Genomic DNA, 25,176 nt, shown 5'->3' with positions numbered 1-25,176 from the left:
ATAGTTTTGACATTATTTTGCTTCAGTGATTGGGCCACAGTTTATCTGAAGGACTCTGGTGGGCCAATGAAAAATCTTTAACAGAAGAATTAGCGAATCACGATCATTCCAGTCAACGAGTCGGTAACCAATCAGCAGATGTAATTTGCACGAGTGCATAGAGGATCATGGATTCTATCCTTTAGGGATTTGAAATCGCGAATTTCAGGGGTCTTTACATATTATCACTGTCTGAAGAGCTTCTGACTGGATTTTGCAGAACTGGGAAGGAAAGGTGTCGTCCGAGGACAAACATCCATTTCACGGTTGTAAACCTTAAGCACGGCAAGCACCTTCCACTCAATGGTCGGTGCCTCCGAGAGCTCGCCTCAACGTCTCGTACCTTTCATCACACGTGCAACTGCACACTCCATCTGCACTGATGACCAACAAACAGTGACCATTATCGGGCGTGCAGATGATGGTTTTAACCGACAAATGGTGAGTTGGACATATTCAAGGAGAAAAATACATATCTTTGATAGCCATGACACGTTTTTAAAAAAAAAATATTAATTAAAGGTAGGTATGGTAATTTACAATTTTTTTCACGTGATGTGTTGTAAAGCTTGTACGTGACGGCTGATTTCAAAATCATCTATTTTTGTACGCGTGTTATGAATTGTAGACCTCGACCAGTACCTGCGATCTGCGAGGGGTAGAGGTCGGAGTGCAGCAGCGCGCGCAGGCGGGCCGCCACCTCCAGCTGGCCCTTGTGCGGCCGGATGAGCTGCACGTCCGAGTCGAAGGCGCGCGACGTGCCCTTGAGCACCTCCAGGGTGAGCGCCGCCACCACGTCCGCCTGGTGCGCCACGGCGCGCGCGCGCTCCACCGCCTCGGCGCCCAGCGACGTGATCAGCTGCGTGCCGTTGATGAGCGCGATGCCCTCCTTGGCCGCCAGCTGCATGGGGCGCAGCCCGTGGTACTCCAGCACCTGCCCCCCACCCCCACACACGTGTGTTAGCTTAGCCTTGTTCGGGTTAGGTTAGGTTAGGTTAGGTTAGGTTAGGTTAGGTTGGGTTAGGTTAGGTTTGGTTAGGTTAAGTTAGTTTTGGTTAGGTTAGGTTAGGTTTGGTTAGGTTTGGTTGGGTTGGGTTAGGTTTGGTTAGGTTAGGTTTAGTTAAGTTTGGTTAGGTTTAGTAAAGTTTGGTTAGGTTTAGATAAGTTTGGTTAGGTTTGGTTAGGTTTGGTTTGATAACATTAGTTTTGGTTGGATTAGGTTTGGTTAGGTTATATTAGGTTATGTGTGGTTAGATTAGGTTTGGTTATGTTAGTTTTGGTTAGGTTATATTAGGTTTAATAACGTTAGTTTTGGTTAGGTTAGGTTTGGTTATGTTAGTTTTAGTTTGGTTATGTTATTTTAGGTAAGGTTAGGTTTCCAAAGGATTATTTTCTAAAAGTGCAGACACTTTGTTTTCATCTGGCAGTCACTTAACCGAAAGGGCATTAGCCAAAACGGCGGGAAAACGGCGGGAAAACGACTGCCGCACGATGTTCTTAGGTAGGCAGGGAATATTTTTGATGGCTCTATTTAATCACGAGTTTAATAAAAAAAATTAAGTTCTAGCAGAGAACTTACTGGTTCCATGTGCACATCCTTCTTCCCTATTCCCAACCTGTATCTAAGTGTAGCAAAATGTTTTCCTCCCATTACTTTTTTTTTTTTAATAAGTACCTATATCAGCACTTGGACTATATCAGCGAATTTACTTCAGTGTTATCAACATTAATGCAATAAAATAATTTATAGTTGCCTGCTGCAACAGTGAGATGTGGTATGCCTATAAGGGTTGAAAATGTTTATTTTGAATTTTTGATAGTTTTTTGGCGGAAAAATTGTATCAGTGTTCATTGAAAATCATTTTCCAAACCTGGGAAAGTCGCCTAACAATTGACAAGCATTACAGTAAATGTTGTGTCCATTAGTTGTTAAATTCTGTGGTGGATTCTCGCCAATCCTTGGCTTATGAAGCAGTGACCTTGAGGTTAGCCAAAAAATTTGTTTGGTGACGAGAGGGGGAAAAAACAAAGATATCGTGGGAGTGAGGCGTGATTTGCGATGCTTCCCCCTGTTGCAAGTCCTACCTTCATGGCGTTGCCCCAGCCGGTCTCCGGGCTCCACATCTGCCCTTCGCCGATGAGACCCAGGGCCAGGTGAGACAGCGGTGCCAGATCTCCGCTGGCGCCCACGGAGCCTTGCTCGGGCACGAAGGACAGGCAGGAGGCTGCGAGCAACACGGGAACATTGGCCTTGGTTCGCCCGTTCGGCCAGAACAAACGCCTGGATCCGAAACTCGCATTTCTGGTATTTTCCACGTTACATTATTTTACAGCAGTTTTAATTCATTTATCAACAACAAAAAACAGTTTTGAAATTTTAGGCGCATTAGGGTGAAAGTTTAGTAATCAACGTAAATGCAATGAAGAGAGTGAGTCTCATGGACGGAAGTTGAAAATGACGAAGTGTGATGCACATGCGCTTTTTCTGCTGTACCCGCGACCTGATATCGTTCAGACAACCGTTTACGTGTGGCCCGATCTGGGGACCTACCTAACGTTATCAGTGTGCCAAATAAAACTCTGTGATAGCAAAACCATTCTGTAATAAATTTTATGACCTTAACATGAAACATTTTATTTTTTTATTTTTAACTACTCTGCCAAAAAAAGAGAATCGTTATACTGTTACAAAATTTATGTTATAAAATTTTAAATAATATTTTTTTAAAGTATTAAGTTCAAAGTATTCAAGTGTATTAAATCAAAAAGAGGTCAAACGTCTAAAGCAAAGACTTGCAGACTTTTCTTTGTAGTTTAAACAAAAGGTTTTTTTTTTTTTTTGTTTTATCTGCTCACGACGATTTTGCGAAAACGACTGACGGACATTCAACTCGACATGAAAACTGCAGGCGATAGACCAGTGACGTGACAGCGCTAGTGACCGGCCAGTGATTCAACCGGTCGTGATCTCAAAGTGATGTCCATTCACACTTGAACTTTTGTGCAGCAATGAAGACCACATTTTTCCATAACGATGAATACCACGGAAAAAGGTGAAATTCTCAGAAGCTGATTTATGGATGATTGCAATTATTTTAGATTAAGGGAAGGAGAAACAGGTGAGAAAACGGAAGTGGGTTCATCAGGCCCGATAACATCTATGTAACATAAACCTACTTTGTATATGTGTGATGATGTCTCATGCTGGAATTAAAAAGAAATAATAGTGCGAACAGGTGCGATGCTAAGAACGAGAATGAATATTATTGTTCCAGCCAATTACTTTTGAAACATCCCTGACGTTAGCGACTTCAATGGCGGACGCAACAGACTTATTGGTTCATTTTTTTAATTTTTTTTTTACCGCGTCGCGGGCAGTACGTTACGAAAAAAAGATAAAAATTTTGAATGTAAAAAAAAAAATTTCGTAGTTGTAATGTATGAATGATGACTCTTACGGACTCACACACACTCGTTCACTCTCACACACTCTCTCTCACTCTCTGTCACTCTCTCACTCTTTCTCTCACTCTCTCATACACACTCTCTCACACATTCTCACTCTCTGTCTCTATCTCTCTCACACACACACGTTCACTCTCACACACTCTCTCTCACTCTCCGTCACTTACTCTCTCACTCTCTCTCCGTAAGCGGACGAATGGACTGAGATGGTGTCGAGCCAAGGCTGGTGTTGTCGCGCGGCTCACCGTTGAAGGCGTCCACGAGGTGGTTGAGCGTCTTGAGCGAGATGCCGCTGTGACCTTTGGCCAGCACGTTGATGCGCAGGGCCAGCAGCATGCGGGTCCTGTCCGGGGTCAGCGGGCTGCCCACCCCCGCCGCGTGCGACCTGATCAGGTTGTACTGCAGCTCCCTGTGGGAGAGAGCCCAACACCAGCATCAGCAGCAGCAGTAGCAGTGTCGCGGGTTCTTTTTTTTTTTTGACTTGACAACATCTAATAAATCGATGAACGCCGGCTATACGCACGCAAAAAGTGTCCCGTTACGCGCATTGTCCCGTTACGCCGTGTCCCGTTACGCTCGTTGTACACTTGCGCCGCATCTATCTCTCTTCCAACTCGATTGGAATGACCATCGATTTGACTTTTTTTTCGAGGAACATTAAAACTTGAAACACTCCCATTCGTTTTCCTACTTTTCCTATCATCGTCCTACCCTTAAAAGAATAACACAGATTGGAAGAAGTTAAATAGCAAACATGTATCAAAGTTATAGTTGAAATAATCTCTTCGTTAAAGTAATAAACATATTTGAATTAATGAGTGCAAATAAAAGTAAATTTATCAATTAAATTGTAGATTTCATTTCACTCCTTCTTTGTATCCATACAAAATAGTGATAATTCAATAAAAATGATTCAATTTTATTCATAAAAGTATGCAATAATTTCTTCAATGTTTTGTTATGACGTTGTCACGTTAAACTATCGTCCGTAAACCGACTTTACAGACAACCAATGTTTTTTTTACCGTCCCGCAACGTAATGGTGACATCGACGATGTTTTGTAAGTTAGCCCCTGAACGTGCCGCCACCGGCAGAACAGCGAGGTGTCTCTGGTGGCCCACCGCTCCGGCATGCGTCGTCTTGCAGTTACCTCAAGGCTCGCCCCAGCAATGTGGGTGGAAGGGGAACCACGTGATTGGTCATTTGACCTCGCCGCCCTTTCTTCCCTACCCTGGAGGTGGGGAAGTGACTCGGTGCTTCTGGGTGGTTCGACAACGAAGTGGATAGCAGACCAAGGAGTATAATTATTACGACCAGTCTTCGGAGCAGCGGAAGCTGCTGACCGGCGGCGGAGTGAGTGGTCAGTGTAGCCACTCACCACCAGGGGCGCTTGTGTCCCTGGTCACTAAATCCAGCCCAGATACAAAGCGGACCACGAGTCCAAGTGCCCAACGCCCCTGCATGGTAGACTCTCTTCTACTCTGCCAACTCTTCATCCGGACCATCCTCTGTCTCCTGTATTCTCCTACACTTAAGGGGGTTCCTCCCATTTCAGGTCAAGATTTTATTTTTGCAGTAATTACAGATAAACTTGTAGACATTTTTCAATTGTATAACTTTCACGAAATGAAATATATATTAGCGCATGCGTTTGCATAATTAGCTGCCAAAGTTACTTTTTTAACGTTTTTGAGTTGTACAAATAAGAAGAATTTAATTTATAGAAAAAATGAAACTTTTTAGGTTTAACTACAATGCCACTGACTACTTCAAGAAATGGTTTGAATTTCTTTCAGAAAATATTGATTAATTTTACCTGGCATTTCAAAATTCTCAAATTTGTTACGAAATATGACAGCCAAGAATCATGAAATGAGTTTTTGTGATAGAAATGCAAACCATATCATGAAGTAGCCATTGGCATTGCAGTTAAACCTAAAAAGTTTCAGTTCTGCAATAAATTAAATTCTCCTTATTTGTACAACCCAAAAACGTTAAAATGTATCTTTGACAGCTAATTAGGCAAAACGTATGCGCTGTATAAATTTTTCATTTCGTGAAAGTTAAACAACTGAAAAAGTCTAAAGGTTGATCAGTGATTAATAAAAATATAAAATCAAGACCTGAAATAGGAGGCACGCCCTTAATGCATGCAAATTTGCACCCCGCATGACAGTGCCCAGGGTTTTTCCCTGTGTCTGTGCAAGTTTTACCTGGGCCCAACCGATCTCTAGTTATAGTCTAGATTTATCAGTGAGGGGAGTTAGTCATGGCATCAATTGCTGCCAAGGCTAGCCAATCGCTTCCTAGCACACGATGCATGCATGGTTAATCCCAGCATGACTAGGCGTATAGGCTTCGGCCTGAGACGCATCTAGCTCCCTCCCTTAACCCGGACTTCTCCCGAATACACTTAGATTTTAGTTAGGTTAGGAAAAATAAAATAAAATATAATTGAGCGGTGGAAGAGGAAGCTCTCACAGCCGACTACGTCACCCTGCCGTCAGGCTGCCTGTGGTGACGTCATTCAGGAACGTCACTCTGCCCGACGCTACGCCGAGCTGCATGCTGGACTTAGCCTCAGATTTGGGTCAGCTGGACTTTAACTTTCTTGCAAGAGATTCTGGACTTAGCCCGATCAGCGTAGAGGTGCCGACAGGAGACATCCGCAAGAAGAAGAGGTAACTTGTCACTCGTTCAGAGACTCGTCGTCGCGACTCGCGGAGCGAGTCGCTACTCGCTCCGCGAGTGATTACTGAAAAAACCACTCAGTTGAATTACGACCTCCTAGTAGTGGCAAGTTGCCGCCAAGGTACGAAAATACTCGCCGACGAAGATTTTTTTTCTACTCGTCGAGCGAATGCGAGTGAGCGAGTGGAAGAGTTTATTTGTGCTAGAAGGGCACATGTCACCGGAGACTGTAAAGAGAACTTAGTGTGTGACTGAGGTAGTGGCTGACATAAAAGGGCAGTGCAATAACAACCCGACTTTGACTTTTAAACACGGCTGAGGACTTTAGGTTTTCGACGAAGTTGAAATCTTATTTTATGTATGCAAAAATAAACATAGTCATGTGTTGTACAGATTTACATGTCTTCCTTGTAGTATTACAATCTATTTCTTAGCAACTGGTTTCCAAAAGAATCTTTTGTAAAGGTATATAATTTTTTCTGTGTACTCGTATTATCCCCTTCCCCCCTGGAGATTCTGTAAGTTTCTTAATGATAATTAATACTCACTCAAGTTTTTCGCTGTCGATTACAGTTCTTGCGAAGTTGCCGAATCCGGTGGTGATTCCATAAACGACTGTGAAACAATAATACAACTTCAATGAGTGTTTGTGTGTATTTGTTTATAGCGTGTCTCGTCCTTAGATTGCGGTGTGCATTCAAACGGATTTACTCTACTTTCTAATGCACTATATCTGCTATTAGCGCTGTCCTTGTCTAGGTGTGCTCTGTTCCCAGACACACCCAAAGTGCACATAGCCTTAAACACAACTTTATAATGAAATAAATATTGTTTTAAATTTTTAAAAATATATATTTTTAAAGGAAAAATTTTGAATAAGAACCTTGTAATTTACGTTTTTTGTTGTATTTCAATAGCATCATCTGATAACATTCAGTTCTCTTCTTATTAAAAAATATTTAAAAGATTTGGGCTTTTTTTTTTGCTATAGTGCATAATTTTAATGAAATGTCTTGTTAGTGACAGACTGCTACACATAGTTTCTCCAGTGAAAAAATTATTTGATTTTTGAATTTATATTTTTTTCCCGAATTTAAACAATTGTAATTTATTATACTTTCAAACACACTATATTTGGTCTTAGAAAAATCAAAAAATCGTAAAATTGAGAAAATTTTAAAAATTTTATAATTATTATTAATCATATACAAAATAATTTATAATGTTAATAAGCCGGGTTTTATCAATCTGGCAACAGCGCAATTTGCTATGTACTGCAATCTAAGAGTGATACAGACTATTGAATAGGTGTCTTGAACTGCATTTGAACACTTAATAATGACATTAATACCAGTCTCTCAATTGCTACCTACCTTTCTTTTCTAGCAGGATCTTCTCTACGAGATCTCTTGACTTCTTCACGTTTATCTCCGCTTCGTGGGTCAACTGCAACAAATTGCGACTGTACATTAAAGTTACTGAGCCTAACACCGGTTGAAAACCTCACTAAATGGTAGGAGTGAATTTCATAAAATGATAAATGAGTTGGTGTTTATTTGGTGGTTTGTTATTTCTATTCAATATCTTCCCTCCCACATGGTGAACTTTGATCTGTTTTTTCTATTTTTTTTTAAATAATATTTATCTTTTTTCCACCCTCTTAGGGGTATGTCAGGGAACGATTAAAATGAGTTGATAGAGTTTGGTAGTTTGTTATCCATACCAAATATCTTGACTTACACTTATTAGCTTCGGAATTATTTTTATTTTATTTTAAACCTCAATTTACGCACCACTATCGCACCACACTGCAACCTATAACCTCATTATATCACGGCTAAATATAACTGCAATGAATACTTTAGAGGCTATTTTTGAACAAGTTTGTGTTTGTATTAATAGGCTATAAGGACTAGAGAGAAGGTATCAGAATTAGTGAATTTTTCATCCCAATACCATTACAAGTGATTATATTTCTGTTTGTTGGTATTATTCCTTTATTGCCTGAAAACTACTGAACGAGTTTAAATGAAACTTTTTGTTTTTGTCAGTAAAAATGGCTAACTTATGCTAGGCTATTATGATATAAACGCATGGATGTAATTACGCTCCTTAGGAAGTGAAAAGGGGGTAAATAAGATTTTATGATAAAAATATATCTGCGAAGTTAATTAATTGAATATTTACAGTAAACAAACGAAAACCTCTTTCTACCTGTTACAAAGTCAAGAGGAAATTTCAGTTTTTTAAAAAATATTTTATTTTTTCTGAATGTAGCATAATTTGAGATTTAAATAAACCTGACCATGAATAACGTACGTGAAGAGTCACATAATATTTTTCAAAATTTGACCACAATGTGTGTGTGGGGTTAAAATAGGGTAAAATTAATTTTATATTCAAATTTCTTAATTCTGAAACAAGTAAGGTGGTTATGCAAGAACTTAATAAAAATAAATTGCTTGAAGTAAAATGTAGTAACTTTGTTTTGTTAATCAAACTTATATCGCTAATGTGTTGAAAAGCGTGTGAGCTTAAATTAATAAAAAAAACTCATACTTCAGGTAATTAAGAAGCTGATTGATATAAATGATTTGGTCTTTAAAATAAACATACTTTAACTGCAAACTTTCAAACGCCTTTTCATAAAATGGTATTTATAACGAAAAATCATTTCTCTGAAGCGAATGACGCAGAGGAAAGAAACAAAAGAAAAAATTCATAAATAATAACGTATGTGATTTTATCAATCCGTTTTTCCAAATTAAATAGCTAAGATAGACAGGAAAAGGTTTTTTTCTAGTGAAAAAATCCATTACATCTGAGAATAATAAAACAAAAGAAAAAATAAATATTGGGCATGAATAACATGAATACAAAAACTACAAATTATCTTTCATATATGCAGGAATTCCACCTCTAAGAGAGGTTACAAACTAGGGATGACTATCACACATAAAATATCATCAACTAGCTCTGATACCCGTTGTTGAAGGGCTCCACTTTAATTTAGTCACGAGTTCTGAAGCCTTTTACACTTATATACGCAGTTTCATCACCACATGCATGGAAAAATAAAAGTATAAAAATATTTAAAGATTAAATTATAGGTAAATTATAATTTAAGGAAGTGGTTATAAAAAATTTTAACATTGACAGTTGGGTAATCCCTAATGCTATCGTTATTACAGCCTGTGTCACCAAGCGCTATCATTGTAAAAAGATTTTAATGACTATTACATACGAAACTGTGTGTTTAAACGGGATATATTTACCACTTGTTTTGATTCCCATAAAAAGCTACCTCTGCTCCAAAATTCATTTAAATCGGCTGTAAAGTAGTAATTGAGTAACAAACATTTCACAATATGTCTCTGCTCAAAAAACTGTTGATGAATATCGTACAGTCCTATGGAAAATAAACAATGTAAGTTCACCTACATTAACTTTAATATTTTACATACTTTTTTAAAGGGTTTCACTCCCTATTAATATAAATGTGAAAGTTTGTAAGTCTGAAAGTATTTAATTAAATCACGACGCTATTACGGAATAGATATGTATCAAGTTTAAAACGACATATCCAAAACACTGGATTAACACACAGACTATATATCATGACAAAATTCCACTCTTGAGAGAGTGAAAATGAGGGTTTTTTTTTTTGGTTCGTTAGAGAGAAATAATTAATATAGAATAAATTTAATTTTAAGTTTAGAAACTCATAAAGGGTTTCGTCGTATGTCATCAATTTTCTCTGAAATTGACCGCGAAGTAGGCGAAAAAGTGGTATTTTTTAGTTTAAAACAAGGAAATTATATCTCTGAAGATCATAATTCTGGACTTTAAATGGTGGACATGAAACAATTTCACACAAACTACAAACTGTTTCTTACCACTTTCTGAAGTTCAAGCTGATGTTTAAATATAAATTATGAATAATGAACACACGGAATTTCCACACAAAAAATGCATTATAATCATTTCCGTTACGTCGCCATCCAGTAGGATGTCGCGAACAAAACTGACATCTGGCGAGCTACAGAAGGAAATAAACACGTGCGCGCCCGTGGCCCGTTTGACTAGGACCACTCATGATGACGTCACACGCCTCCTTACGTTCAGAAAGCAGGCCTAGAGGGCGTTGGTTGAGGCCACGCCATTGGAAATTATGATGTGCCCGAAGGGGTGCTGTCATAACTTAGAAACACACAACTTTGAAAGTCATAAATTAGAACCGTCTTAACTTAGAAAACTCTAACTTGTGTGTTCTATCTTAGAAACACACAACATAGAATTTCCTAAGTTAAGACGGTTCTGAGTAGTGTGTTTCGGCGTGGTGCGTTTCTAAATTATGACAGTTCTAAGTTATGTGGTTTTATTCAAGATAACTTAGTTATGACTGTTCTAAGTTGTGACTCTCTAAGTTACATGGGGATCCCGTGTCCGACGTGTTTGCATGCCCTTCTGTGACCTTCTTCAAGGACTATTAACAACTGCAGGTCTGGTGTCACAACTGAGCTGTGATTGGTCACTGTTAATGGCCATGAATGGAGGAGGGTCTGGGCAATCAGGATGTCTGCAACCTACTTTGATTTTATTTTTTCAAGTGCAGCATTGGTAATGGCAGTCAAGGTAGCGTAATTATAATTATGATTTATGACAATGCTTTAATCTTAAAATAATATGGTATTTCATTAATGGAAACGAAAAGGACATGTTATTCTGTGCTTTGTAAATAAAGGACTGTTTTATATAGTACAAAAGAAACGCATTTTATGTAAAATAACGAATCATGATTCACTGTTTTATAGTTTTCTGTGCATTGATTTCCCCTAAATAAGTTATTTCTTTAACTAATTTTTAATATATTAAAAATAATAATATGTCATACAAATTCTTTCATAATCTTTTAAAGCAGTAGTAATATGATTATTAACATTTCCACCAAGTATATTTGCCGACTATATAACTGTCAAAGATGATTCCAGTGCAGTGATAAATAAATATCGAAATAAAATAATCTTATCACATTATTATTCATAGTGAAATATGAATGATTAAAGTTCTCGACAGTTTACAAAACCTACAACAACTTACTGGCCTCATTAACACCAGTATAAATGGCTTCTTAAGTTTTAAACAACATTTACTTGAACGATCTGCAAGTATCGTATACCTTTAAAAAGAGAATTATCAATTAAATTAATTATACATATGTGTGTGAAAAATATTGAGTCCACGTTTACAAAGTACTTAACTTCTGATAGCAACCAGTGGTAGAAAGAGAGAAGTAAAATAATTTCGGTTTTCTATCCAAAATCTCAGTTCACCCCGACTTTAAGATGATTTAAAAAAATTAAAAAATTAAAAAAAAAACAATTTTTTATATTTAATTTTGTTGGTAATATTATATTATTTGAAATAATTTTTTATTATATTTTATATTAACAATAGGCCTATGAATTGGCTATATATATATATATATATATAGTTCCTAATTTCAGTTGTTTACTAAAGTCTACTATTTATTTAAAATGTATATATTAATTTAGTTACTAGTTGACTCTTCTCTGAATTAATCATTGATTGAAGGGAAGGTGGAAGAAGAAACATTAAATTTCTCCGTCAACCTTTTATTTTTCTTTATTTGGTTTCTCGTGGTTCGGTCACGGTCTGTCACGCTTCACGTGGCTGATCGAGGGTTTAGTTTTGCTTGTTTGCTTGTTTCCAGTTACGGGAGTGCGAAACAGTTGAAGCAATGTCGCATACTCGCCTTGATCTTGTAATGGCCTCGTCCCAGGGCTCGAAGGTCGTTCGGCGACAAGCTCTCGCCGTCCAAGAACAAATACTGCAACAAACGAGGGGAAAAAAGAAAATACACACGTTTCTGAGCAAGGTTAGTCATCCGTTTCAATGAATCTGTGAGATAAAAATTTTTACTGAGCAATTTATATTTCAGGTAGAGATGATAGTTTTCCGGAAAAGTTTTCCAGTTATTTACCGGAAAAAAATTTCCGCGTTTACTTTCACATACCCACGCAAATAAATTGTATAATTTCTTATAAACACACAACCAAATATAATATATATTTTGCCTTTCTTTGCTACATAATGGTTCACTTAATATTTGAGAGTTTGGTAGGACCCATGATTCATTCTACCAACTGATAGAAATAAAAAAATTGTATTAACAGTTCTTATCAATCTGCAGAAAATAAATTATAGTATAACGTATATCGATCTCTCTCAAATTATGAAAATTTATGCTGATAATGTAAATATTTGCTTATAATGAAATATTTTACTGCTAGTGTAAATGAAATGAATCTTTCGAAGCCAAATACTTTCACACAATTCAGTATATAATACGCCAAAAACAGAGTAGAAGAGAAAAAATATATGCTAATCTCAGCCCATGCCTTTTCTTTTTTTGTCTGAATTCTGTAGTCCTTCAACACATTGCCATACAGAATACCACGAGCCAGAACTTTATTAATTAAAAGTTTTTCGCTGGATTCGTTCATTTTTTAAATAAAATCATCATCAATAAACAATAACGGCATTGACCATAAACACGATGATATCCATTTATGTAAGCATATGAAGGTAAGCTACAAATATTAAAGTGTACCCACACGTAAAACAAAATTTCATTTTTTTTTTCAGCATAAAAATTTACCAAGTAGGTAAAATATTTTTTGAAGTTCAGTTATGTTAGGTTTCCGTTCCCGTTTTGCTTTCTGTCGGGCGGTGCGACATGACGAAATTAGGATTAGAATCCACTTCTTGCGGGCCGTCGGGGTGACGTCACTGTGACCTTGTATTTCATTGGCTGTTGAGCGCGTCGGGCCCGTTGTGGCATCGCGACTACAGCTTAAAGCACATGACTTTATGCTGAGTGCGGGACGAAACGTTTATACATACTACGACAGTATCTCTCGTGGTCTACGAAAAAAAAAAACCGTGCACATCCTGTACTCCTTCGATAACTATTCCCGTGAGGTCAAACCCGAGAAGGAGTGAATGATGGTTCTTTTACGTGTCCGAAATTGGAATAAATTCCAATCAAGTTCATGGGCTCCGGGAGTCAAGAAACGGACACTCCGTTTCCAAACGAGGTGTGGTTATTGACAGTCCGAAAGCTACGTCTAGAGGTTGAGGAGACCCATCCCAACATCGTCGCCACCGAACCAGCAATCAAACCCGCCGTGTAAACCCAGGGTTACCCTCAGTGCAAGCTTTGAATAAATATATATATATATATATATATATATATATATATAATGTATAGAAGTCGCCAGCCCAGGTTAAAATTTCTAATACGGTTTTGAGGTAGTTGGTTAATTCACCGCCGCAATCGCCACCATCTCTAGGGCATCGACTTGTGGTGGTCCCTAGCGAACAAGTGTCGAACTCTTCAAACACCCCTTCCCCCTCCCGTCGAACGACACTTGAGCTGCAGTGAATGATGGATGGGATGGTGCGGGGGAATGACAGCGGGCGACAGTGCTGCGCTCTAACGTGTAAATAACAACCTAAGACGATACAGGGCGTTACGGCAGCGCCCTGCAGCGGTGAAGTTCCCAAGCTGCTCATCATACGCTCCTGAAAAACGTAGAGTAAATCCTATACACTCGCGACTTCTATACAGTATATATATTCAAAGGTGCAAGCCCTGTGTACTGCGGCAGATTATTGCGACCTTACCGCCGGCGTTCTCACGTTCCCCTCCCACATATGCGCCCTAATAGGGTAGGGTGGAAGTGACATTCCAGTTCGCTTTTATAAACATTCCAGAGCTTTTAAGAAAACATAACTTTGAGGGATCACTCCCTCTTGTTTGTCGGGAGGGTATTAGAAGCTTCGGCAATGACCACCAACCCAGCATAGTCACCGCCTCAGCCCCTTTACCGCACTCAGCTGACCAGACAGTTGGCTGTCTCCTGAGCCCTAAGGCTTTATCAGCACTGCTGGCGCCTTCCCCGATACTACGGCAGTGAATTAACAGCTAACGCCTAGCCGGATACGTTCTCATGACACAGGGGTTCCCAAAGTGTGCGCAGCGGCGCTCAGAGTTACCGCTAAGCGACGTAAAGGGAGCGAGACCTTTTTTTTTTTTAAGTGTAACATCTTAGCTCTCGATACACGGCATTTGGTAGGAATAATTTCGTGAATGGAACGGAAGTCACGTGGAACTGAAACGTGTAACCACGGTGCTGCCATCTGTGGCGGATGGCGCGAACCATAGTTCACAAAGCCAAAGGTAAACTTTATAGTATTGATTATTTAGTGAATTTTAACAAGATATTCAGTATTTCAAAAAAACAAGTCATTGTCAAAAATCATGTCAAAACCCTGGGTTTGGTAATTTTTTTTTTTTAAGTCTTCGTTTTTAACGGAGCCAACATAGTTTAACGTTTCGGCCTGCAAATGATTTCATAGTCGATGTAGCTGCTCCGGTAACGAATTCTAGCGGCGGGTGTAGGAACTACGTGTGATTCGCGTCCAGAAATTTAGTTGAAAATATAATGTTCCTATATTTGTCACGCCTGGCATTATTTTAAATTTTAAAGTAGGCTATTCTACGTTAACTTTCGTGCCGCGAGTTTCGTTTTAAAAGTGTATTTGCAACGTGAGCACACATGAACTTTCTCGTTACCGAGGTTTGATGTTCACATCACTGGCAAGCAATAGAAGTCTCCCTCACAATTTTTTTTTTCGTATCACACAATCACTCACACTATTGACTAGCCTAATGTGAATAACTTACCCGGCAACGAAATAAATTTTATTTTCGTGTTTCATTATTTTTTCTCGCCTCTTCCTTTCTACCGCCTCGTGTTATTTATTTTTTTAAATAACCTTTTGTAACGTTCTTTGAATGATTCATACAACGGGAAAGATAGATTAAAAACATGGTTTTGGACATACTCCATTGCAGATTTACACTTACGTCTGTATTTACTGTATTTTTCTGCAACTCTCTCGTCGTTGTCAGCCCACTTTGTTCGTCTTTGGTGTATTATTGTTCTAACCACTTCCTTCCGCTGAAATAAATATGCATTTAACATCTGAAATCAGCTCATTTGGCATGTTTTCTGTGATTTCGTTTACTCATCTTTCTTTGTACGTTCTTCAGGTTTTATCTATGCCATACAGTGTGAACTAGTATTGGCGTTATTTAAAATAATTTTTAAAAAAAGCTTTGCTTTAATAAATACTGAGTTTAAATTCTATTCTAAATGTGAAATTTTTTAAACAATACAAATTTAATTTAGATATTCAAATTTGTGGGATTAAGCTATGAAAATGATTAACTCCTCTCGAATTGAATTTCATATTGGTTAGCAATGGGAGCACATCTGGAAAATATTTGTGAATTAAGGGAGAAGCAAGTCGAAAAAAAATTTGGGAACATTTGACGATCCAAGCCGCCGTTATTAGCGTGAGATTGTAACGCACGGTATTCTCGTCTGCAACATGCACAGTCAACGTGCTGCACAATAAACAGCCAGCAGCAGTAAATGGGAATAAATAGTGACGTCAAGCATTTTCCTGTATCGTTGCACGAACTGGTTACCACTGCTTTCCAATGAGAAGCCCCCGCTAATTGTACACTATGTTACGTTATGCAGTGTTAGATGCAATGTTATGTTATGCAATGTTATGTTATGCAATGTTATGTTATGCAATGCTATGTTATGCGATTTTGGAAATTCTGTGGCCCATCACCGGTGGTGTTATTCCAACTACTTGGCTTAAAATAATGTTATCGTGTACGTGATAACGTTTACTTACCTCTTCATCTCGTTTATATTGCTGCGGTCTTGGTATTGATTAAGGATTTTCATGCAAATTGGATCATGTTATGAGCTGTATAATGTCTCACTTTTAGTTTGCTGTAAATAGTAAATGGCACCCACTGTTGCCATACAATAAAATTCTTATTTTGTGTGTAACTGTTAATTATATAGAATTTTTTAAATTTCACTGTTAGTTTATTTTCCTAGCAACATAAAATAGTTTTATTTACAGTTTTATTGCAGTTATAGTCATTTTGAAAAAAAATATTAAGTATTGAAAATCAATTTTTATTTCACACGAGAAACTATTTGTATAGTCAGTCACTATTAATAACCAGGCATTCTATATTTGCTGTGTTCAAACAGAGCCAACATTTCTAATATTAATTGATACAAAAAAAGTGATGGCAAAAACTGTTGAAACTAAGATCGCCTCTTTCGCTGACGTCTTAGAAGTAATAATTGAATCGTATCAGATGATGCTCTTGATAAAATACAACAAAATAATGTACGTTCCAAATTTTCCCTTACAAAATAGGTTTCAGATTTAATTGTGATTTTTTTCATTACATTATAAAGTTGTGTCCTAACTGTGCTCTGTGGCGTACATCTGGCTACAAAGCACGCCGAAACAAGGACAGAGAGTAAATGTCCATTAAAACGCACGCGCTATAAGCTATAATACAAGCTATTGCTGAAAATATCATTACACATATTTTGTTGTTTCAATGTTTACGGAGGATTTTATTTTAAAAGTCTGACAAATAAATTAGATTTTATTTCGTCATTAATCTATTTATGGGCTTTTTCTATAAATTTTAACTCAATATCTAACTTGCATTTCGACGGCTTATATCTAAAGCTCCAAAGTATAATATACAAGTTTTTACACGAGAGGCAAAAAAAATTTGTTTGAGATATAATGGATGGAAAATACAGATATGCTGTAGTAAATAAAAATGTCAAAATAAATTTATATTTAATTTTAAAAAAAATAGAATACATTTCGTAAATTATTTTTCAATTTTTTTAAGACATAGAAGGTATTGATTTTGTAATACGAGAGGTCGGATATATAAGGAGGTTTCAATTAAGTACGATAAATGTCCTTGCAATCATAATTCGACTTTGGATGTTTTACAGGCCTGTATGTCAGTACTTTATGAACCAAAATTTTAAAATTCATACTTAGGAGTTTTAAATAGTAAGCTGATATTTTGTTATGTTACAAATATTATTTTACAGATTTTTACTAGAGTAATATAATGAATGTAAAAATTCGCGCAAGCGATAGTAAATATGAAGAGTTACGAGCCTTTTTTACATCCACTAATTACACTAACAATATGTACGTATATGTTTTGGCAGAACTACAAATGAAAATTCTTCAAATGATATTTCAGCCCTGTGTCATATATTGTTTAGGTGAAGATAGTTATTAAATTGATTTTTACTGTCAGTTTTTATAACTTGAACAACTTCGTAAAGTGAATAAATCGGATAATATTCGCTATTATTATTAAAATAATATTTCAGCTGTTTTATTATTAATAGTAAAGATAATTCTTGGTAAAAATAATTTTGATGTAATAAAAAATTTACTAAATAATTACTTCCATTATACTTAAAAGAACTAAACTATTGCTTAAAGTATCAAAAACTTTAATACGTCATACAAAAAAGTATATAAAAATAAGCTAAATAATAAAGCTTATAAGTTCATGCCTCATAATAGATTTTTATGTTATTTTTCTAATTATTAAAAACTCAACTAATATTATAATTTTGGACAAGTTTATTTATGTGTTTATATTAATTAAAATTTTATCAAATTCATGTTTTATTATATGAATAGGAGTTAAAACTTTCGAATTAGCCCTTAAATAAAAGTAATTACAAAAAAAAATTTAAAAACATGTTGTGTGAGGCAAGCTTTAGTGTAGCAACACTTTAATGCAAATCACCGTTAGTAGTTGACAGTAAAATGAAGTTTTCCGTGTTTCTCTACTTAATTTATGGCGTTCAGAGTGCAGCCATTGTGCCCCAGAAAATAAAAAAAAATACCGCATTACCCGTAAACACACGGTTCGAATGAACTAGTTCCTCTTGTCCCGTTTGTTGAATCTTACTTAACATTTCCAACCACGACAGCTTATGCTGTAACGTCTTGCGAAACACAGAGAATATTTGCAAGCGTTTCATTATCTGTGTGAGCCCACGCGCTTTGATAACGCTGACCTTGGGTGACGTTCACGGCCGGATTTGCCAAAATTGTTAACACGTATTTTATTACCAAGTAACTTAGGATATGATGATAACGTGACGCTTCGTTTTACAACTCTATTTTTAATCTTTCACTTCATCAGTATCATTACAAAACAAAACCGTCAATATATATCTTATATTTCTCATCAGTGCTACCTAAACTCCTTAACTGATTTTATTGTTACAAACAAATCATTTTTTTAATGTTTTTAATCCCATTTGTTTAACTTTTACCTTGATTTGTTTTCCTCTGTTAGTTTTGTATTTATTATGTAAATTCATTTTAAGAACTTGAATGGTTGCACTCAACCTGACTTATTACCCTGTAGATTTAATTATACAGAAAACAAATTAAGTAGTATCGTTGGCCTGGTTAGCCAACCTCGTGCATCCATTTTTTGTGCCAAATTTTACTTTTTTCATTTAGTTTCTCGGGGCTATTTTCTGCGTGTACTCCGTAACCCAGAAAAAAATTTTCTATGAAAAACGATATTCATTTTAGGAAACCTCGTTGATATAATGTCATAAAAAGTGATTTTGATATCATTTAACTCCTAAAAATATAATTTTTAATTTTAGTTATAAAACTGAAATATCCATGTAAAAGTTTAATTTATTTTTCAATGTTATTTTTCAGTAAGCGGTAAGAAATGTGTGTTTACATTGGCTTAGTAAAACCCTTAAGAATGTTCCTATAACAAACTGTAAAACTAACAACGATATTTGTCAAAGAACGAATTGTCTCATCCCTATTAGGCTATTATTCAGAGTGAAAATTAAAATTAAGAATTTAATAATTCTTAATATTTTTAAAATAGTAGCAAGTTCCGTGCTTTAGGTCTCTCCTGATAAATTTTTCTTCAAGTTTGGCTAATTATATCGATGATAAGGAGAGTATTAATTGAGTTAACACATTTCGTAAAGTTGTCTGAGATTTTACAAATAATTAAACTGTTTTCTTTTAATCCTATAAAATCGTTAAATAAACAGCCAGTAAAGGATACAGTGTTTGAAGTATGTCCTGTAGTTTTTCAGGTTTTTGGTTCTTGTCTAGTGTTTCCTTCTCCAATACTGAAAAAAAAAATTGTAACAATTAATGTTCAAGTTACTCCGTAACATATATTTTAAAAATATTGTTTGCCACATACTGTATAAATTTCAACCTGTGCACAAGTGAACCCGCGCATGCATAAGTTCTTAAAAAATAAAATTTTCATGGATTGCAAACAAAAAAAATTTTACTTAGTTTAGAACATTTGCATCCCGTGTTGAATTAACACCCGATTATAACAATCATACAGATTTTAATAAAAGGTTATTTTTATTTTGGCTGCAATTGGTAAAATATTAAATTAGGCCGATAAATTCAATTGCAACACCACAAAAATATAAAATTGCAGCCAAAATAAAAATAACCTTTTATTAATTAATATATATATATATATCCTATATATAATTTTGAGGGCGTATTTATATCGATTACTTTAATCCTGGTGGGCTTAATACGAGTCTGCTTATTTAGTAACATAATTTGCTGGGTTCAACCTAATTACCCCAGGAGCGAATTGTAAAATGCGTAATGCAATTCCATATTCTAGTCCGTGCTTACTCTTCATATATTAAACACTCTATCTCTGTAAATCAGTGTAATTCCACTCCAATTTATTACAAATGTTAATATAATATTTATGATTAAGCAGATTCAACCTTTTCCCTGTAAAAATTTACTAAATCACATTATTTTTAATCATTTTGTGTATAAATTTGCTACTTATCGCTAAGCTGTTTGGTAAGGCGACTTTAAATGATTTTCCACCTGGTGATGAACGAAGGTAAATCTAATAAACATATACAACCTCCTGTACTACTCACACGCTCATTTACTCACTCACTAATCTACATAGAATCTAACCTACTTTCTAATGAACTTAAACTAACTGATTTATTTATTTAGTTGGATTAGTGTTTAAATGTAAGACAAGGTGTCACGCCTGAAATTAGTCACTTAAGATAAGACAATAAAACAAATAAAATAAAATAAATCCCGAAAAAAATTTTGAATCGTGAGGCACCTTTAAAGTTTCTGCAAGCCAGCTTTTTTCTAGTTAAATTATTGCTCAATGCTACTACATACAAGCAAAACATCAGCCTGTGGGATTTGGCTATACCTTCGCGTTTGGTTCCATGGATGTTTGTCATTATACATTGAGGTAGAAACTTAGATTAAAAGTACATCTTTCACACATACTTTCAGTTTTCCTATACTCACAGGGCAGGTAGAATCGTAAAGTTTGGACACATGTGTGCTGGATTCGCGAGCTAGACTCGTACGCGCGTGGGCCGCTGAAAGGAGCCCGTACACGCACGAGTCTGGCTCGGCGAACATTGGCTCGCGCGCCACTCTCGCGTATTTTCGACCACACACGATACGAACGAACTCCGAACTTTGCTCGTAGATTTCGGTATCCAAAATGTGTTAACAAAGTGGCACCTAAACCACAAGTATTTTTTTAGCACAAAACTTAAATCCATTAATGTATTTTGGTTGATTCACGTTAATTGAAAAAATAATTGATTTTTTTTTCTCTAATAAATATTTCTGCCCTTCATCCACACCTTCCTTTTACACGCAATATATTAAAATAAACATATGTTTGTACGACACGTTTGATGTCTTCGCAGAGCATTAAATGAACTACACAGCCGACACATGTGCGAATTTCGTGTTATGGACTCCGAGCCGAGCTGATACGGACTTGCGAGCAAGGCTCGTGCGCTTAAAGATCCCCCCCCCCCCACACACACACACACGATCAGACTTATCAGTCGGACCTTATGGACTGGCGAACTGACGACTTCCCACCAAATAGAACTGTGGGCTCGAGAGCACTCAGTCCAAACTGTCGGTCCAAACATTCAGTCCATCAGCTGAGTGTCGTGGCAGACATATTCATCTAAACCCTTTGGTAACTTTGCTATTTTTAAATGTGTTAACATTTTCGCTCTCGGTATACGGCATTTAATAGAGGTGATTTCGTGAACGGAACGGATGTCGCATGGGACGGTGCGGTGCTGCCATCTGTGGCAGATGGCGCGAACCAAATTTCAAGGAAAGACAAATGAAACATCATAGGATTTAGTGAATTGAAACAATATGCCCAGTATTTTAATACATTTCACTGTCGAAAATCCGGTCAAAGACCGGGTTTATAATCACCACAAGTCTTCTTTTTTTTTTTTTCGCTTTCATCGGAGCCGTTTTATTATATAGTTTGACCTTTAGCTCTGCACGTCTCTAGTAATTCAACGGGGTCGACGCACCTAGCGGCGGGTGAGGAAACTACGTGAGAAGTTAGCATTATTTTAAATAAGTCTGCGATGAATTTCGTGTCCGAGTCTCGTATATCGGGACGCACCACAACGCCGAAATACCACAACGCCGAACGTACAATAACGCCGAAAACCATAACGCCGAATGCCAAATTGACTACAACGCCGACAACTAGAAAACTGCTGTGTACCACAACGCCAAATAACCACAACGCCGAAATACATTAACGCCGAAAAATGTCATTGTAGGACTGCCACAAAGGTTAGGTTAGGTAAGGTTAGCACACAAATTCATTCAGTTGTTTTTCATTTTGCTCCTGTGCCCCCCTCCCCCCTCCCCGCAGCAACATTTTTCGGCGTTACTGTATTTCGGCGTTGTGGTACACAGCAGTTTTCTAGCTGTCAGCATTGCGGTCAATTTGGCATTCGGCGTTATGGTATTCGGCGTTGTTGTACGTTCGGCGTTGTGGTAACGACCCCTCGTATATATTATAAGACATGATAACCCTAGGTCAGATGTCACACATGTCTGGCGAGCACTGAAAGACCCCCCCCCCCTAACTGAAAGGCGCAACTGCAACTGAAACATCCCAGAGCCTCTGCGACGGAACACGACGCGAGCACCGGTGGTGCGCGCGAGAGTGGTCGAGGCAGGGGGACGGCGTGTACTCGCCGACGGTGACGAAGTCGTTGTCGTCTAAGGCGTCGGCCAGCAGGTCGTCCGGGTCGAGCAGCACGCCGCCCTCGGAGCGGCGCACCTCGGCCACGCGGCCCGACGCCGGCGTCGCCGCCCCCAGCAGCTTGCGGCAGCGGCGCAGCGCCTCTTCGCCCAGCCACTGCACCGTCAGCTTGCCTGCGGGGGGGACACACGCGCGCGCCTTCCAGTCACTCACTTGCCCCGACCGACACGTGTAGTTGCCTCGGCCTCTGGGGCCGCGGCCGCGCGTGACTCCGGCCCCCTGAAGGCGACTCGCTCGCCTCGTGACGCGGCTACCACCCGGGAGGCCAGAAGCAACTTCGGACAACGGCCGCCCAAAGCCTGCGATCTCTAGAGCCTTTTTTGACGTGGCAACGTCTAATAAATCGATGAACGCCGGCTGCACGCACGAAAAAGAGTCCCGTTACGCACATTGTTCCGTTACGCTGTGTCCCGTTATGCTCATTGTACGCTTGCGCCGCATCTATCTCTCTTCCACTACGATTGGCCTATGCGTCCGAGGAGAAGAAAGACAGCGGCAGCACACAAACTTTAGATCCACACACGCGTGAACTGTTTCGTCGACCGGTTATAAAGTGAAGTGAAAAGTTAACGCGGGTTTTCAATTGCTTATTACAACAACAATTTCGGCAATAAAGGTTAATTATTCTTGCATTTTAAAAAATTATGATTACTAGTATAATTTCAAGTATTTATTCTTTTATTATTAAAGTAAAAGTGATTCAATTTTATTCATAAAAGTATGCAATCATTTCATCAATGTTTTGTTATGACGTTGTCACGTTCAACTATCGTCCGTAAACCAACTTTACAGACAACTAATTTTTTTTCGTTGGTACTTTTGCAAAACATTTCTCTGGAAATCCAGTTGCCAATAAATTTTGTATATTCGTTAATGTACATTATGTACATTATGTAACATTTTATTTAAATAGGTGTAAAGAAGATTCTATAATTATTATTTTAAAAATTATAATTACGTAATTTATATATAGGTCACGCAAATTAGTTTTTTTTTGTTTCGTTAAATAAGAAATATACTGTAAAATATATGAAAACCTTAATTTTTTATTTTTAATTCACTACTCTAATATATTAATTTTTAAAAAAAATAATATTTACCTTTTAGAAATCTGTCTGAAAAGTAGTGGATTTGCAGTTAATTTTTATCTATTGTGTATCAAGGTAATATGAAAATAGTGATTAATCATAACTCAAAGTTTCAATAAAATATTTCAGCGATATAGATAAATATAGATTTTTATATATTGAAAACCTGGAAAAAAAATCGTTTTTAAATTTTAATGTTCAACCTTTTCCCCCAAATAAGAAAGATTGAGACGCACGCACACTGAGTGAAGAAAGCATTCAACAAGGAGTGCAAGATGTTTAAATCAAAAAAAAAAAAATTAGTTGTTAGCTGGGAAAGCGGACAGTGAAAACTTTTTCGTTGAATGAGCTGGTGTATGGCAACCAAGGTTAAACCTTTATCGAGTTTTGGTGCCACAAGAATGATGCTGAAAGTGATGAGAATGGACAAGATGACTAATAAATAAGAGCTAAAGAATATGGACAGGCACAGTCTAGGAGAAAAGAGCATTGTTTATAGGACATACAAAGAAAATATTTTAAATTTGTACAACACACTGCTATGGTTATTTTTGCATATAATGAAATACGCTTTTGGAAATAATACCGAGCATTTCGTGTAGTGCTTACGAAATTTTTAAATTTTGATGATGTTTTATAGAAGCATTATTTTTGTAAAGCATGGAAATATGATCTAATATTCAACAAGTGGCCTTTGTTTTGTATTATTATGCTTGTTAATGTGTGCAGTTAATACTGGATAACGATTCAGGAAACGTTTTACAAACAAATTAAACTAATGTAAGTACTGGAACAACACAAACATAAACACCCGGGCAATAATCCGAACCCATTATTACCGAGAACATTGTATTTGTAGTGATACAATTGCTTTCTTGTAAATGTACAAAATTTACAGATATCTGTAACTGTACGTGATTATTTCATTTTCATTAATTATATAGATGCAGTGTGCTCTGAATCAAAGCAAGCTTAGCACACATTGACAGTGTTACGTAAAAATGGGTCAATGCAAAACAATTTGAAACTGAGTAAATTGAGCTCAAAGTTGAACGAACACTCAAAGACTGGCATTGAGGCAGTTGAATGTTGAATGCACAGTAACATGTAATTTCTGTTAAATAATATTTGTTTGCTATAGAGTGTCATTTTACCTTTACAGCTGTGTCAATGACTCTTCTTTTTTTATATTTGGTGGTTAACCTTTTTTTTTTTGCATAACACCGTCTATTTATAATACCAGAGTTGTTTACGTAGGCAGTAAGTAGCAAGACATTACTAACACTATAATTTTCATGGCCCCTAATATTCACGCCAATCCATTTCGAGGCCGCGTCCATGCATGTTCATGGTTTTCTTTTATCCTCGGTTTTTTCTTCTCGGTTTTCTCTCTCTCTCTCTCTCTCTCTCTCTCTCTCATCTCTCTCTCTTTCACTGTTTGCCTCAAATTAAAACGTTGACGATTTGAATTCTAAATTCCTTTCATAGCGTATGTGCAGTATTTCTTGCTTGGTTAGAAGTTTAATGTTGATTGGTTAAAAAATTAATAATTATAAAGGAAAGCCCTTTTTGCGTAAGTAAAAGATAACAATTAAAAAATTTTAGTACACCATTTGAACGATTAGTTGAATTATGTGTAAACATTACAAACTTGCGATGTCGTGAGAATGTTTGGTTATGTAAGGTTAGCTACATTTAAAATTCTTTAAAAGAATGAATTGTTGGTTAGGTTAGTTTTATTTAAATTTCTT

The 25,176-nt window shown here is 37.0% G+C and overlaps 1 protein-coding gene across 1 annotated transcript in view; it reads right to left on the bottom strand.

Moving 5' to 3' along the window:
• The window catches only part of LOC134538707 (histidine ammonia-lyase-like), a 58,554-nt gene that overhangs the window by 30,281 nt on the left and 3,097 nt on the right, over positions 1–25,176 (bottom strand). The window contains exons 2-10 of the mRNA XM_063380146.1: positions 22,271–22,450; positions 19,272–19,338; positions 15,998–16,025; positions 11,973–12,047; positions 7,570–7,642; positions 6,745–6,811; positions 3,750–3,913; positions 2,125–2,264; positions 682–973 (exon numbers count right to left, since the gene is read on the bottom strand). Of these exons, the coding sequence (XP_063236216.1) occupies positions 682–973; positions 2,125–2,264; positions 3,750–3,913; positions 6,745–6,811; positions 7,570–7,642; positions 11,973–12,047; positions 15,998–16,025; positions 19,272–19,338; positions 22,271–22,450 (1,086 nt within the window). The remainder of the gene's footprint in view (positions 1–681; positions 974–2,124; positions 2,265–3,749; positions 3,914–6,744; positions 6,812–7,569; positions 7,643–11,972; positions 12,048–15,997; positions 16,026–19,271; positions 19,339–22,270; positions 22,451–25,176) is intronic.

The sequence above is a fragment of the Bacillus rossius genome, chromosome 14, assembly GCF_032445375.1.
Source record: "Bacillus rossius redtenbacheri isolate Brsri chromosome 14, Brsri_v3, whole genome shotgun sequence".
Taxonomy (NCBI): domain Eukaryota; kingdom Metazoa; phylum Arthropoda; class Insecta; order Phasmatodea; family Bacillidae; genus Bacillus; species Bacillus rossius.
This window is presented reverse-complemented; position numbering and strand designations above follow the sequence as displayed.